Source organism: Talpa europaea (assembly GCF_964194135.1).
Source record: "Talpa europaea genome assembly, chromosome: 1".
Taxonomy (NCBI): domain Eukaryota; kingdom Metazoa; phylum Chordata; class Mammalia; order Eulipotyphla; family Talpidae; genus Talpa; species Talpa europaea.
The window spans coordinates 13,303,357-13,320,034 of record NC_140073.1 but is presented as its reverse complement, the minus strand read 5'-3'; the positions used below and the strand labels follow the sequence as shown (position 1 = coordinate 13,320,034).

Here is a 16,678-nt window from a genome sequence, read left to right as displayed (position 1 = left end):
AAATAATCACAACACAATGAGTAAAAATAAAAGAGGTAGGCACAAATATCGCATCTATGCAGAAGAGGGTGTCTAATTTGATGTGGAGGATGGAAAGAAGTCAAGGAGAGCTTTCAGAGGATCTTTGCTTAAATTGGGTTTTCATAGGATAAGTCGGAATTTAACCAGATAAACAGAGAGAGAATTCCAACTTGAGAAAAGCAGGTGCAAGACATGGAGTCTTGAAAGGACCTGGTTAATAAAGTGACATCGGGGAACTTGAGGTTTTTATAGCAGGAAAGAATATAAGGGAAGCAAAGAAAGAGTGGCTAAAGGTGACACTGCTAATGAGTCTGACCATATGGAGGTGATGACCACTCACAGGGAAAAAGCCACTGTATTCTCCATGGACCTAGTACTAAGTCTTTCCCCATAGAAAACTCAATAACTGAATGTGGAATAAACAGATGAGTCATAATCTTAGATCTTAAAAAAAATACAACAAACCACCAACCCCAGGGAAAAAGGAATAAACCGGAAAGTATGGATTGTTTTAAAGCACAAATTAATTATAGTGAAGAGGTGGTATCAGAGTTATACTGGCTAAGGGTCTGTAAAGCATTTGTTTTATATACTATCTACCTGTTAAAAATTAATGTTTTCCAAGTTAAAGTGAAGCATTCATAAGCACAGGGCTTGCAAAAAGGTGCTTTACTAGATCTTTCTAGCTGAAGCAACTGCTCTCCACTAAAGAGATGAGCAAAGAGGAAAAATATATACATAGTTGATTCCAGAAGCCCAGTGTCAAGATATAGCACCTGATGATGATGATTAAAAATTTCAAAGTGCGGGCCTCCCCGGTGGCGCAGCGGTTGAGCGCTGGGTTGCAAAGCTGCCCACAGCCTCCGCAGCGCCAGTTTGATCCCCGCTGCTCCCTGGCCACCGGAGGAGGGTCCCACATGTCGCGCAGACCTCTCCTGCCGCCCATTGCTCCCCTCAGCAGTGTACTTCGGTCCTTCTGCCTGCTCTGCTCCCCTCTCTGGCTCTGGTGAATTCTCTCGACCCTCCCACGCTTCTGACCATACCCAGTGCTTGTGTAAATAAATAAATAAATCTTTAAAAAAATTTTCAAAGTGAATTAAAAGTAAATAATTAGGATGAGCCAAAAAGATCACTCTAAGCTACTCAGCAAGCAAAAGGCCGCATTTGGTACAAGTCCCCAACTAACTTGATTTCCTCCACCATACTCAGCTGAATGTCCAAAAATAACATGACACAAAATCATTAAAATGAGGTATTTCATCAATTCTCTATCTTAAAGAGATAATCAAATCTTTGATCACTTAGGTACAACTACTGGCAAAAGAGTTAACTCGATTCCAAGAATAAAGTTAAAAAAAAAAAAAAAAAACAAGCAGAAGATAATGCTGCATGAGAACCAGAGTCACATCACCATCTTTACAGTCTTCAGGCTCTTCATGTTCTTTGCCAGTATTTCTGAGCCCCTCATTCATCTCATCTTAGCTGAATATAAGCCAACCAGATTTTACCAGGGGAAATTTGAAATACTATATTTCTTGTATTTGATATAAGGGAGAAGGGGCTGATGGCCTATGGACACAAGTGGCAGTAATTCAACAAATGGTTGGGCCAATGGCTTCACATAAATATTGCACGGGAGGGATAAACTAGAATAACCCCCAGGGAACTCCAAGGCTTTGGATTAAGATAAGGGCAGATTCCCATCACAATTCAAGGATTTCTAAGAAAATAACAATTCTAAATTCTAATGAAATGTGCCAATCACAATGGGTGGCTGTGGGAGAGAAAGGATAACATTCTATAGTTACAGAGGCTGGAGATAGCCATGTATCAGGTTACCAATAGTAGATGGCAAGAATTAATTTACTTACTTGACTCCAAGGCATTAAAGCCTAAAGGCAATGTAATTCTTGTGTCTAATATCCTATTTTGAAAAATATTTGATAGGTAAAGGTTTACAGAATAATTTAAGATGACTTGCTAGATTATAATCTTCAATATAATACCGATTAATTGTATAATCATGGCTAAGTCATGAATAGTTCATGTCCTAGTTGACGCATTCAAAGGTGTACTAAGACTGAGTTAACTGTAAAATGTTCTAAGATCTCGAAAAGGTAGGACTTCACATGTAAGATGTTTCCTATAGATGAAGTTAATCACCATTGACTAAAGCCATCAACTTCCATTTAAAATATTCAGTGCATTCAATAGTAACTCCTAGCAAGTACTATCCAAACATTTCATAAATAAGGAAATAGAGGCCTTCCTGTTGGCACAGCGGGTTGAGCACAGCGCTGTGAAGCTCCACAGCCTCTTCAGTGCGGGTTCGATTCCCGGCCAGCCCGGGAGATTCCCACATGGTGTGGCAGACCTCTCCTGTTGTGCCCGCTGCTCCCCTCAGCAGTGTATTTTGGTCATTTGCCTATAATGCTCCCCACTCTGTCTCTGGAGAATCCTCTCCCCCTCCCGCGCCTCTGGTCTCTACCCCAGCTCTTGTATTTAAAAAAAAAAAAATCTTTAAAAAAAATAAGGAAATCACTATAAGAAAGAAAAAAATCAAAATCAACAAAGAACTATGAACCAGAGACACTCTTTGGGGGGGGGAGGGAGGTGGGATTGAGGTCAAAATCGGGGTTGCAATTGTATGGGGAATATAAAAATAAAAAAAAATAAGGAAATAGACATGTTACAATTACTTAATAACTCAAAAAATCTATCAACAAGTCTGTTACAGAGTCAGGAATAGAATCAAACTCCTACTCCCCCCCCCCAACCTCCACCCAGTACATTGTTCAAGTCACCTACTGAGCTTAAATTATGTTGTTCTTTGTATTGGAAACATAATTAGTTATGGCAGGAACAGAAACTTCTCTCCCAAAGGCTTCAGGGTCCATTTTACTAAAATGTGTTCAAATTTTAAATTGAGAATGGTTCCATAAATGAAAAGTATTTCTTAAATCTTGAAAAGTATTTCATCTTGTATTAGGTTAAGCAATTTGAAAGAAACAGAGACTATAATTTTTTAACACAGTCAGAAAAGCAAACCAGTACCAAAGACTATGAAGGATTCTATCTTGCTAAAAAGGAGTAAGAAAATGGAGAAGGGGTGAAAGATAAAACCTAAAACCGACCGAAAGTTAATTCTATGGAATACTATGGAATATTTATATCATGGGACATATGGCATGAGAAATATACATCCAGGTAAGCTTCAGATACATATTAATCCATCTTGCAAGTTAGCAAAGTACTTTTTCCCCCTCACAAGATTTTTTTTGGGGAAACGAGGTACTGTTACATATGCTACTAAACTGACACAAGCTTTACTGGAGATTATCTGGAAATAAGCAGTAAAAACTTTTTTTTTTCCCAAATATAGTAAAAGTGTTTTTATATCCTTTGACCAGGTATGATCAGTGGATTATTATTCTTAACTCCTTATATTCTCTCTGTTATAAAATTATACATCCTTACCCTTTGTCATATAACTTTATAAGGCTTGGCCACATGACTTGTTTTGGCTAACAAGATAAAAAAAAGACATAATGCCAGCAATGGCTTAAAATGTGTTTTGGTAGTCTGGACTGCTTCTTGCACTCTGGTGATAAACCAAGAAATAGTATGCCCCAAGCAGCTCCTGCTCCTTTCTGCTATGTCTCAGAATAAACACATTTAGAACAGATCTAACCCAACATGCAGCATGGAGGAAAACCCAGCCAACCCAACCAAGATCAGAATTGAAGTAGTTGTACCTGGCCAATCCTAGCTAAGACCCAGAGAACTCCAGGTGATCTATACACCACTGTGAACACAAACACTTTACTGTTGTGTAAGTCACTCAATAAATCACCAGTTTGTTACGCAAAACTATAATGGCAATAGTTGACCAATACACCCAATTAATCTCATACCTAAGAATTTATCCTAAGGCAGTCAGAGAGAAACAGATTCACACGCAGGGTATTTATCAAGCAATATTTAAGCTGGTTAAAAAACTGAAAACAGGGCCTCTCTAGTGGTGCAAGGAGTTAAGTCTCAGCACTATGAAGCTATGGGCAGCTACTGCAGCACAAGTTTGATCCCCGTCCAGGGAGCTAACACACATGGCACAGCAGACCTCTCCTGTCTGGTCCACTGATCCCCTCAGCAGTGTATTTCAGTCACTCTGCCGATTCTCCTCCCCTACTCTGTCTCTGGTGACTCTCCTCACCACCCATACCTCTGGCCTATACCCCAGCTCTTGTATGCAAAAACAAATAAATCTTTAAAAAAAAAAATAAAACTGAGGGCCTCCCTGGTGGTACAAGGGGTTAAGCACCGCACTATGAAGCAGTGGCGACCTCTGCAGCATGAGTTCGATCCCCGGCTAGTCAGGGAGGTGCCCACATGGCATGACAGGCCTCTCCTGTCTCACCCACTGCTCCCCTCAGCAGTGTATTTCAGTCAGTCTGCCTGTTCTGTTCCCCACTCTGTCTCTGGGAAGTCCTCTCACCCCCCACATCTCTGGCCTGCATCCCAGCTCTTGTATGCATAAATAAATAAAATAAATCTTAAAAAAATAAAAATAATTTAAAAAACCCTGAAAACATCCTACCATCAAATAAGAGGAATAAACAAATTATGATATAGCCAGACCATTAAATATTTGAAGCTATTAAAAATCATGTTCTTAAAAAGTACTAAAAAAAGTAATATATTCAGTAGGGTAAACAAGGGGTAAGGAAAAAAATAATTAAATTAAAAAACAAAATTAACAGGCAACTATAAATCAGAGACATTCTACAGGGTAGGGGGAGAGAAGGGGATCAAAACAGGGGAGGGAAGAGCACAAGGGACTATGGTGATGGTGCACGGGTGAATGGGTGATGGGAATTCTACAGGAACTACACCTGAGAGGAGAAAGCATACATTGTACAAAAAGGAAGAATGACATAAAATATACTTATTAAAAAAAGTAACATATCCACATCACTAAGCATAAAAAGCAAGATAGACCGTTTTTTAAAAAATTATCTACAAGACAGAAAAAGACAAAGTGTACAAAATATTTCATTTATGAAGTAGAAATGCTTTTCTGTGCCAAAAGTTAATTTATGCTAAATATTAAATACTACACTCAGGATAAAGAAGTAAATAAAACAAATATGTTCCCTGACTTCTTGAAATTGAGTCTAGTGAGGAAGACCTATATTTTTAAAAAATCATCATATATAAAATTATAAATTGCAATAGTTTATTGTGGCAGAAATTGCTAATTATCCCCAGTATTTATTTCCACCTTTTTACTCAGTGTCCCTGAATTTTATCTGCCCATGACCACCTGGAATAGTCTACACTTCCCAGCCTTTCTTACACCTAGTGGGGGGGGGGAGGGTCACATGACTAAATTCTGACCAATGCAATTGAACCGGAAGTGGTGCAAGAAACTCCCAGAAAACAACTTTATTTTAAAAATAAAGAGCTTGCTCTCTGTTGCTTTCCCCCTTCTTACCAGATGGAGCAGCTATTTTGGACTATGATGTGGAAGCTACATGCTGAGGATGGCAGAGCAACAGAACAGGAGGAGCCTGGGTTACCTGACACTGGGGAACCACTATCGTCAGCACTAGTCCACCTTACAAAGCTTTTACATGAGAGACAAATAAAATTCTACCTTGTTTAGGCTACTTTCTCTTTCAGTTTTCAGTCAATCACAGCTGAACCTAATCCTAAATGGCACACCTATGAAGGAAAAATGAAGGGTTCAATGAGAGATTGTAACAGAAATAGCTGATTTTGACAGGAGGAGGGGGTTTTAGGGATAGCTCCTGTTTGGTAGTAATAATTAAGCTGTGGCCTGAAGCCTGGCCAGAGTACCAGGTGAAGGGAGGTGGGGTGGCAAACTGTTTCAGGCAGGGGAAATCAAATATACAAATACTGTGGCTTATGCCTAAATCACCACAGGGAAAAGCAACAAACCTTAGGACGTCAAGACTGCTTCTACAATGAATCAGGAAGAAAGCAGAGCACTGAAGCAACTAAATGCACTGGGGCTCCAATATCAGAATTTCCATTTGACAAGCAACAACATAAAGGTATGTCAAAAATGAGGGTGGAGTACAGAATGAGAATGAACCCTGTTATAGAAATTAATAGTTGTTTCTACACTTCAGCATTACTAGTGTTTAAAACAGTTGGATTCTCTGATTAGAGAGGTTTTATATACCATGAAGATAATGTTATTTTAAGTGCTAACAATCCGTGGAACAGATGAATTTGGTGTAAAAATTTTTAATTTTTTGAATCTATTTCTGAGTATAAAAAGGAAATATGTATCGTATTTAGAAAATATATATAAGAGTAAAAAAATAATAAACTGCCTGTAAAACTCATCACTTCCCAACATTTTATACTGACTTTTTTTTACACATTCACACACCTACATACATATACATACAATACACACACAAAAAGGGAATGTAATACATAAAAGTTGTGTGTGCTCTTTCACTTAATATATCATGAGCACATTCCTATGTCATTAAAATAGTTTTGGAAACCATGATTTTTAATGGCTATATAACATGCAATTTATTTAGCCAATCAAGTCTGGGGATTTCCTGAGTAAAACTGTCAACCACAAATTGAAACCCTGTGGTCAAGAAGCTGACTTCAAAATCTGCTATGGAAAGTTTCTATTCAGAAATTTCTAGACACAGTTTGGAAGTGCTAAAACCTAATAGCCAAAATTTCAATAAAATTCACTAAGTTTTAGCCATGAAGAATGTTTACTAAAGACCGTATTTTCCCCAATGAAGAACACCATTTCATAATTAATCTTGAGGAAGAAATGAAAGAAGTACCAAAGATGGAGGAAATAGTAATAATTAAGAACCAAGAAGTGTCTATTGTAAGACTCAGCAAATTTAATTTTTAATAGAGCAAAATGAGATCATGTATGCATCTATTAATTGTATAAATATTCAAATGGCTAACGAAAAAATGATTATAGGAAAATGCATACAGAAAAAGAATGGAAGTAAATATGACAAAGGGTTAATAATTGTTAATTTTGAAATATGACATTCTTTTTTTTTAAATCTGACATTCTTTAACCTTTTCTGTATTTAAATTTTTCTCCCTCACTCCTCCCCACCAAAAATTAGTGTTAAAGTAAAACTCATATGAATGAGATACTTTAGATTTTAGTTATTAAAGTAGAAAGAAAATCAATAGATTTTGCCAGAAGCTAAGTGGATCTTTTGGGAGGAAAAACAAAAAGCTGGGCACACAGCATTAAGAGTTTCTCCTGAAAAAAACTATTTAAGCTAAATATCAATGTTTTATATTGGAATTAAGTCTAAAGAACCAGCTTTTGAAGGTTATAGTGTGCTTTCTTCAAATACTATCCTACCTGAAAATGATATATTTTCTGTTCTAGCAGGAAGGTTCAGTAAATTGCGTTTCAGTTTGATTCCAGGTCTTTACTTTGTATAACTAAGGTTTTCCTGATGCTAGCACATGTTTTGAAATTCCAGCTCTGAAATCCAAACTTAGTTCAAATGACAATTAAGAGTTTACCACTTGATGAAATGACTGATTGATATTTTTAATTAAGTGAAGTCCCTAATAGAAAACACAGAATAAAAAGTTAAATAAACTAAACCTTTACCTCTCATAAGCAAAAAATTTCAAATAAATGTAATTTTTTAATTGCCCCATTTTCCCCAATGTAGCTTTAGGTTGTCTTAACTTTGTGGCAGCACCCCCCACCCCCTACTCCACTAATCAGTTCTCACCTGCTTTCCCTGCTGGAACACGTGAATTTTTCAGCAAAAGTGACTCATTTATTGGCATTCTGTCAAACTAACCCTGTAACTCTAAGGAAGTTCAACACTAAAAGAATTCTAAAGTTAGAACAATTTTGCTAACACATATCATTTTGATTTAAGAGACCTGAATCACTTTCAAGAGTCAAATACATACTAACAAACTCTGTTTATATTTTCCTTACAAATTGTTCTCCACCATGCCACCCTCCTCCCAATTTGAGTTTGGCAACTCCCTAATCTAAAGGAGAAGTCAAGATAAGAGAGCTTAGAAGTGTAAGAGAAGGAGAGGGAAGAAAAAAGAAATTGTTCACTCAGCTCTGGGGAAAAAATTCTATTCTGAAACATTAAACACCAGTATATGTTCCAGAGTCCTCAAAGTTTATTTCTCCCCTAGTTTAATGAAAACACAAAACAATACACTAATTTCCAGGGCCTCCCCTGGTGGCGCAGCGGTTGAGCGCTGGGTTGTGAGGCTGCCCGCAGCCTCTGCAGCGCCAGTTCGATCCCTGGCCACCGGCTAGGGTCCCACAAAAAAAAAAAAAAAAAACAAGAAAAAAACCAGTACACTAATTTCCAATTTAAAAAAAAACTAGAAATCTACAGAAGTAAATTACTCTCTTTGCTATTATTTCAATAAATAGAAGTTTAAAAAAATTAATTACTGAGAACTATCTGGTCAAAAATCTTTGCTAAGATGGCACTAGTGTAAACTATCAACTGCAAATCACCTCATGCTTTTGGTTCACACGTTGAGCAGAAAACTGCCCTTTTTAGCCAGAGGGAAAGAAACAAGAAAACAAATGCTTCATAGACATTTACTTAGAGTTCTAACAATTGTCACACTCCACCTGGTGGCAGGAGCAGCCTGAACTGGTAAAGTGGAGGTCACCATACAAAAAATTTCAGAGAATAGTTTCCGGAATGTCTTTAGAAAGGAAAAAAAGCAAGACGCTTTTCTCTTGCCCTATATAGAATAAAGCTAAAAGGTTCAACCAAATTTTTTCCCACATAATAGTAGGTCAATATCTAATAAAGATCGACACAGATGTATGACAGTAATCAGAATGGGAGACCCACATTTAGAGAAATCTATTCATAACCATTCTCTCCACACTAAGTTAAATGTCATCTCAAGTCTTTAAAACAGGTAACAAGGCACATACAGCTGCTACAAGATTCTTTATCACATACTCCCACTAACTTTCTTTACCCTTTTCCCCTATGGGTAAACTAGAGAGTTTAATTAACACAGTTAACAGCAGCCTGCCACATTGCTTTTAGATATTTGCCAGTAACATATACCCATGGGATACTCTAGAGACTGATTTCAACCAAAAATAAAAATAGATAAACAGAGCTCAAACAAAATTAAAACTGAGTCTGGCTGCCCACACTTATTTTCACACATGAGGAAAAATAGCAGTTCTCCTAGAAGCCTCGAACAGACATATCTTTAGAACACAATGTTAAAAATATGCCCCCCCCCCCTTTCCCCTACCTGTTTCTCACTCAAAGCTGTGATTTTGGCTTGGAGTTCATGAAGCTGTTTCTTTAAATCAGCATTCTGATTGGAAAGAAAAAATATCTGTGAGAAAGATATTTCATTTGTTAACAGCATAGTAGCAAGAAGACCTTATGCATACTGTATTACAAATGATGAAGCAACCTTAAGCATTTAGCCAATCAGATTTGTCATGCATTAAATGGTAGGCATATTATCACTACCTAATACACAGCTTCTAAATGCAGACTCCTAATACTAGAACAGAAGCAGTTTCTTTGCAACAGTTTTAAATTACAACAAGGTTTATATTTTAGCATCTTGCACTGTAATAGTACCCCTTCTTACTAAAATATTATTATTCTTTATAGAAAGTATCAGTTGACAGAAAACCTAAAGCTCCACTAATCAGACAAAAGCAGGAAAATGTAAGTTATAAGTATGCATACACTGCATGCTTAACAGCATTATCAATAAAGATAAGAGGTTTTTCTCTACTTGCCCTCTCCCTTATTTAGTAGAGTACATTTGTTATTTTAGCCTAGATTTGAAAAGCTGTCAGTGCTGCAACTGCCTTAACACTACATCATTCAAATTAACACACTGACTACTAGGGCATTTTCTCAGTTCTAAAATTCTAGGAATCAAAAAAGAATACTATTTTAGATGAGATACATTGAGTATGCTTGCCTTTATTCAAGTGGGAAAAAAAATCCAAAATTAAAGTTTTTAAATGCTTAATTTAGCAGGATAGCCTACTGAAGACTGACTACCACCCCGATGAGAGACTTTTTTATTATTTCACAAGTAATTCTTCAGTTCACCCTGCCTGCTCTGAGAGAGTTGGGGTACACACCCCCCCTCCTCATGTTTACTCCATGTGGTCTTTTTTACAAGTTTATTTGCTATAATGCCTCTCTGACAGATTACCCACAAGATTATCCAACAACTTACTGGCCCCAGATTCTTTGGGTTAAAACTGTTCTATTATAGGACTACCAGTTGTATGGTAAATGCTAAAGCTTTTAATAATATTTCAATTGCTGATAACATAGATTAACATATTAAATAAGGAATTTATTAATCTAAGGTCCTGCCTCTTAGTGCCTGAAATCTAATTTAAATTATATATTAAAGTAAAAAAATTAAAATGGAGACACGTCTCATAGAAGCTGGACTATACCAAATAGAAGTTAAGTGTGGGCTACCAATGCCAGATCTCAGAATCAATGGATTATGTTAAAATAGAACCATTAGGCCACTGGGTGCTAAGTCCCGAGTCTTATAAATACTCTCCATACTTATGACCCACCGTCTAATGGATGCAAAAAAAGACAACGCCTGAATAATAATTATAATCATCAAAAACATGGTAACATTCTCTTCAGGGATATAGAACAAAATGCCTAAGTAAAAAATTCCTATGAGAATTTAAAGGAGAGGTAACACTTGCTAGATTATTATATAAGATACTTTTAAACCCTAAGGGCTCTTTCAAAAACAAAAACAAAAAAAATTGTAATTGCTTTTTAAAAATTATTCTAAAATTCTCACTCTAAACATAGTGGGATTAAGTATTTTAAAGTTCTAAAGATATTTGTACTATAAACTATGAGAAAATAAGAGTAATTCTGGGCTATAAGCAGTAATTTTGATTGCCATAATAAAATGAAAGTAACAAAGATTAAATGATAAGTTTATTATAATAGGATGATTGGATATTTCTAAACCATTAAAAGAGCAATGTGCTAAAAATTGCTGCTAAAAACTAGATAGTTTTTAAAACTTAAGTATTAGTTCACATTTAATTATTTTATTGTCATTTTAAACTTTTAATTTTAGAACTAAATAAAAGCAATATTTTACCTGTGGATCCTGCTTCATTTGAGCAACCAGTTTCTGATAATAAAGAGAAAAAAGAGCCATCAGTCTTACATATTAATTCACTATGGCTAATCAGATTCAGCCCCAAAATCTAGAGTTAAATCCACACAAAAGAACAAGCAAAACTACAATCAGAATATTCCAAAACTTCTGTGATCCATACAAAGGTTAATCACACATTCCTTAGTATCTTAAAAAAAAAAAATTCCACTTTACATTGGAAATAAAAAGCTTCTGCTTTTTAACAAATCTGGAGATGTGAGGGGGAATGAGGACTTTAAAAAGGCAATTTAAACAAGCTGCAAGCTCTAAAAACCAAACATCCCTTTAAAATGTTGTCATTGTCTAGAATCCCAAACAAGGCCTGGAAAGAAGCTGCTCTCACACAAAACAGGCCTGTCTGGAGACAGCAAAGCACAGATTTGGCAAGTCTGTTAGTTTGGTTCTTACCACAGAAGGAGTCTAGTGTCAGATGTGACTTTGTCGCTGTCTTCTCTGTGTGGGAGGGGGATGCGCTCTGTGGAGCAGCGATCCTCAGTGTTTGTGGGTAAGGAAATGAAGGAACAATAATGTACAACTCTACCTACCTGGGTTCTTCTGGGAAGGGAAGTGCTATGAGAATACTGAATGAGCAGTCCAACCAAATGAAAAACAACCAAAAGAGAAAAGGACATCATTTGATCTGCCCGGACTTGTGAAAATGTCACTGTCCAATGGTAACAATAACCAGGGAAGGAAGAATTTGAAGGATAAAGGAATATCTAGGAAAAAGTATCTAAAGTATCTAAGAACGAGAGGCTTCCTCCTGGTTAATTTTTCATGTAACTGAAAAATCTGTCACTCTCTTTGTGACAAGGCCTTTTACAAAATTTTGGTCGTAAAATCTTTCTAAATTACATACTAAACTGGGGCCTCCCTGGTGGTGAAGGGGTTAAAGTCTCAGTGCTATCAAGTATTGCCAGCCATTGCAGCATGAGTTAGATGCCTGGCCCAGGAACTGACCCAATTGGCACAGCAGACCTCTCCTGATACCTGCTGCTCCCCTCAGCAGTGTGTTTCAGTAGATCTGCCTGTTCTGTTCCCCACTCTGTCTCTGGTGAATCCTCTTACCACCACCCCACACCTCTGTCCCACAGCCCAGTTCTTGTATACATAAATAAATCTTTTTAAAAAATGTTTTCCACAAATCCACATAACAATATTAATAAAAGGGAAGAAAAAAAGGGCAATTTCCCCCAAAAGATAAAATGTCTATTACCAGTTATTATTATGTAAACATTTACTAAAGATCAACCATGTACCCATGACTACTTTCTTAACCATCTCCCTTGTCCATAAAGAAAATTATTTCCAACACAGCAATACCATGTAGTTTCACAATAAACTTTCTATCCAGTAAGCTCAATTTTAGCTATAATTTCATTCCTTAAATGGAAATGAATAAAGGGGTGGCTTTGCCCCAGGATTTAGTAAAATGTATATGACTTTGGTTTCAGTCTAAGAGGCAGTGCCTGTCATTTCTGGCATCCCTGAACTCGTCATGATCAGTTCAGGTAGCTGATCAGAATAATAACTTTAGCTATGAATAAGGCATGTCACTTGCATGTACTGTTAATACTTTAAACTGTGTTCAAAAATAATGTTCCAAATGTAACTAACACTGAAATATATACTTCAGATGTTGAAACACTATCAGCGCATAAATGTTTATCATTGAACATAAAATGTTGTGTATTAATTAAGGAGAAATATAAAGCTATTGATTTTATGCTTTAAAAGGTAACTGAATATATACGGAAATAGCTTATGTACATATTAAGAAAGTGGCATAACTTTAGGAAGAGTATTATTTCCCTTTTGAAAAAATGTAATTTCAAAATTTAAACTGGATTTTAAAACAGTATAAACATTAAAATTTTTCAGAATTGTGATTTTCATAAAGTATTCCTGAATTCAAAATATAAAACAATTATCTAAAAACTCTTTAATTTTTAGTAATCTAGTTCAATTTAGGTGATGAATATTTCAAGAAAGTCTTGTTTAGGACTTATTTCATATCTTATGAGGATTTACTAAAAGCACAATGTTAACTCTGCCTTCTCAAAATTTCTTTGAGAGAAGCATTTCCAAAAATCACACGTACCTTTTTAAATCATGTTTGATACATGCAACTTTCAGACTGATTACTATTCTCCAGGAATTCATTCTATGAAGATGGCAACTTTGAACAAATCGTGAATTTAACTATTGTCATTTGGCAGTCAGTCAAACTGGGTATCCAATTCACTGCTACTGTTGTGGGGGAAGGATGTCCTGAACAGAGTCCACAAATAGGTTTTGTGGACCGCACCCCCCACTCCAGACCAAAGAGATCCAAAACACCAAGGACTACAATTCTCATAATATTCACCATCACCGAAGGGAGGAATGCTGGGAACTGAGGGTGGAGTTATGAAGCCAGGTTTGAGATATAACCAGACGTGTGGGCCTTGGGGGTGCTTCACCAGCTTTCAGCATGCTATTGGGGTTTCAGTTCAGTAGAACTGGTAGGGCGCATTCACCAATTTGTCTCTCTCGCTTTCTCCCTGAGTTATTCATTTCCGCTTTTTGTAAATAAACCCTTTATTAATTCTTTGTATTTGCCTGCAGTTTAGTCTCATTGTAAGTCCCTTTTAACACGCAGGTGAGGATCCACAGTCAGGCCAACCCATTTCACATTGGGGTTGCCTTGTAACATTGTGTTAAAATACTTTTGTCCAGGAACAGAGAAGCTTGTTTTTATAAACAGATTTTTATTCTCCTCAATTAGTATAAAGCCAAATAAAATATAATGTGCATAACATATTACATACTAAACTTCTTAAAGTTACCATAAAAACAAAACACTTCACAACAAGTAGCCCACCTGTACACAGGAAACTCTAAGACAACTGCTATTCAACAGTTTAGTAAGACTCAGTGCAGTAGCAGGAATTTCTGAACATACAGAGACTCAATATAAACAGTAAAAACACACAAAGTGCTTTTGAAGTTTTCCTATAAATTCTCATCTACCCTAATACTGGTCAACTTGTAAATCTAGTAGCTATCAAAAGTACAAGGTTTTCTTGCAACAATTTCAGAAATTAACCTTGTATTAGGCTATTCATATAGAGCAAGAAACTATATGTAAGAACAAATACCTTTAAAAAATAGCTTACTTTTGTTCTCCACTCTCACAACTTGAACGGCTATACATTCAAAAAGTAGTCAATTCATAATTTATTACTTTTAATTACAAAGGATTATAAGTGTATCTCTATCTGAATCTACAACCACATCCAGCTAACTCTAGAAAACACACATAAAACACTGATATTCTGTTTATATAATAAAATTAATGATTTAGTTAAGGATAGCTTTTTGTCTCAGTTACATTTATATATAAATAAGACATATTGGGACTCCCTGGTGGCGCAAGGGGTTAAGCACCGCAATATGAAGCAATCCACAGCCTCTGCAACACAAGTTCGATCCCCAGCCGGCTAGGGAGAAACCCACATGGCGAGGCAGACAGCTCCTGTCGTGCCCGGTGCTCTCCCCCTCAGCAGTGTGTTTCAGTCCGTCCACCTGTTCTGCTTCCCACTCTGTCTCTGGTGAACCTCTCACCTTCTTCCCTCTCCCCACCCACCCCGCATCTCTGGCCTGTACCCCAGCTCTTGTATGCATAAATAAATATTATACATATCTAATATGTAAGTATTTTATATATTTTATAAATAATATAAACATTGTATCATGTAAGTGTAACTGAATATATTTTATTTATTTTTACTTATGTATCTTATAGGTTTAGCCTAGGGAACTGAGGTAAAATGTAAGAATTGTGAAATTTGAAATTTAAACATTTGTGCAGGCAATCACATTTTCATTATTAAAGAATGGAATCAAGGTATAAAACTGAGTTATGAGTAAAAACATCAGTATACATGGTAGTTAAATTAAATATGTCTCATTATTTAAAATATGCATGTTAAGTCATAGGAACAAAGTCTCTCAGTTGAACCAAAATTTAAAAAAATGTATTTAAAAAATACTTTTGATATATGAAAAAAATAAGTTCAGTTCTTTTCTCTGGAAAGTCAGGAATACTTTATTGAAGTTCCTAAAATGTGTTTGTTAAGTAGTGCTTGATATAAGGCAAGTGGTATGTCCCTTTGACAGCATTCTGATAGATGATTAAAAACAGTACTAAAACCTAGAGATGGGCCTGTCTACTAATCTTAGCCATTACTTAATAATATGATGTGGGAGCAGCCAATAATACAACATACCTGGTGAACCTGAATTTCCACTTTAAGTGCCTCCTGTAGAGTCTGCAACTCCATCCTCTACCTTCTCCACTTTCTCTTATGTTTGCTAATTCTATAGTTTCTTCAGCCTCCGTTTAAAATAACAAATTCTTCTTCTCACAGCAGCTGTAAAGATCACAAAATGTTTTGGATTATTATGCTGGGCATAACGGAAATATTCATGTTAAATTTAAAAAATTACTAGTCAAAAAGTATTTTATTCTCTAACACAGGGCAAGAAATTTCCCAAATAGATATTTTTCCAAAATGAAATGCCTTGTACTGAATTTTGTTTTTGTTTTTTAAGATTTTTATTTATTTATACAAGAACTGGGGTACAAGCCAGATCTGCGGGAGGGTGAGAGGATTCACCAGAGACAGAGTGGGGAACAATGGGGAACAGAACAGGCAGACTGACGAAATACATTGCTGAGGAGAGCAACAGGCGCAACAGGAGAGGTCTGCCGTGCCATGTGGGACCCTCGCTGGCCAGAATAGAACCGGTGCTGCAGAGGCTGCGGACAGCTTCACAGCGCTGCGCTCAACCACCTGCGCCACCAGGGGAGGCCCTGTACTAAATTTTGTACCAAAATTTCCTGAGCTTTCTTTGAGTGTTCCTCTATAAAACATTTCAATAAATAAGAAAGGAGAGACCTATATTGAACTTGGTCATGAAAACACCTAAGCACCTACTATGCACTCAGCACTGAGCTACATACGACAGTCACAGGACACAGAGATGAACAAGACCACTTCCACCATAGGTGAGAGTACAGAGGGGAGAGTATAACCATCCAGGACACACTGTCCTATAAGAGACAAAACAAAATGGTCATACACTTTTTCAACCTCACACAGAGTGAACTGAAGAGTTCAGGGTCTCTCAGAGGTTAAAGAAGCCTAATGTACACTCATTTGGATAGACTCCTTACTATTTATAAAACAACTCAAAATGGGCAAATTCTAGTATAACATAAAGGTTTACATTTAGTTAATAATTTAAGGGTTAACACAAATAACAATGCCATGCTGACTGTACTGTCCATAGGCATTATTAAAAAAAGAAATCTGTACACACCAATGAGGTGGGCTATGGATGGGACAGACATTCCCATTTGCTCAAGTGT

General features: G+C 36.5%; 1 protein-coding gene across 9 annotated transcripts in view; it reads right to left on the bottom strand.

The window, feature by feature from the left end:
• PHF21A (PHD finger protein 21A) overlaps positions 1–15,955 on the bottom strand; it is a gene marked incomplete at its 3' end in the record, with an annotated part of 135,278 nt that extends 119,323 nt beyond the window's left edge. For 8 of the 9 annotated variants that reach the window (XM_084252276.1, XM_084252272.1, XM_084252278.1 and 5 more), the window contains exons 1-3: positions 15,534–15,955; positions 11,203–11,235; positions 9,334–9,399 (exon numbers count right to left, since the gene is read on the bottom strand). In XM_084252276.1, the coding sequence (XP_084108402.1) occupies positions 9,334–9,399; positions 11,203–11,235; positions 15,534–15,587 (153 nt within the window). In that variant the 5' untranslated portion in view covers positions 15,588–15,955. Of the gene's footprint in view, positions 1–9,333; positions 9,421–11,202; positions 11,236–15,533 lie in introns of all 9 variants that reach the window. The other variant, XM_084252275.1, reaches the window with a different exon arrangement.
• Between the last annotated feature and the right edge of the window lie 723 nt (positions 15,956–16,678).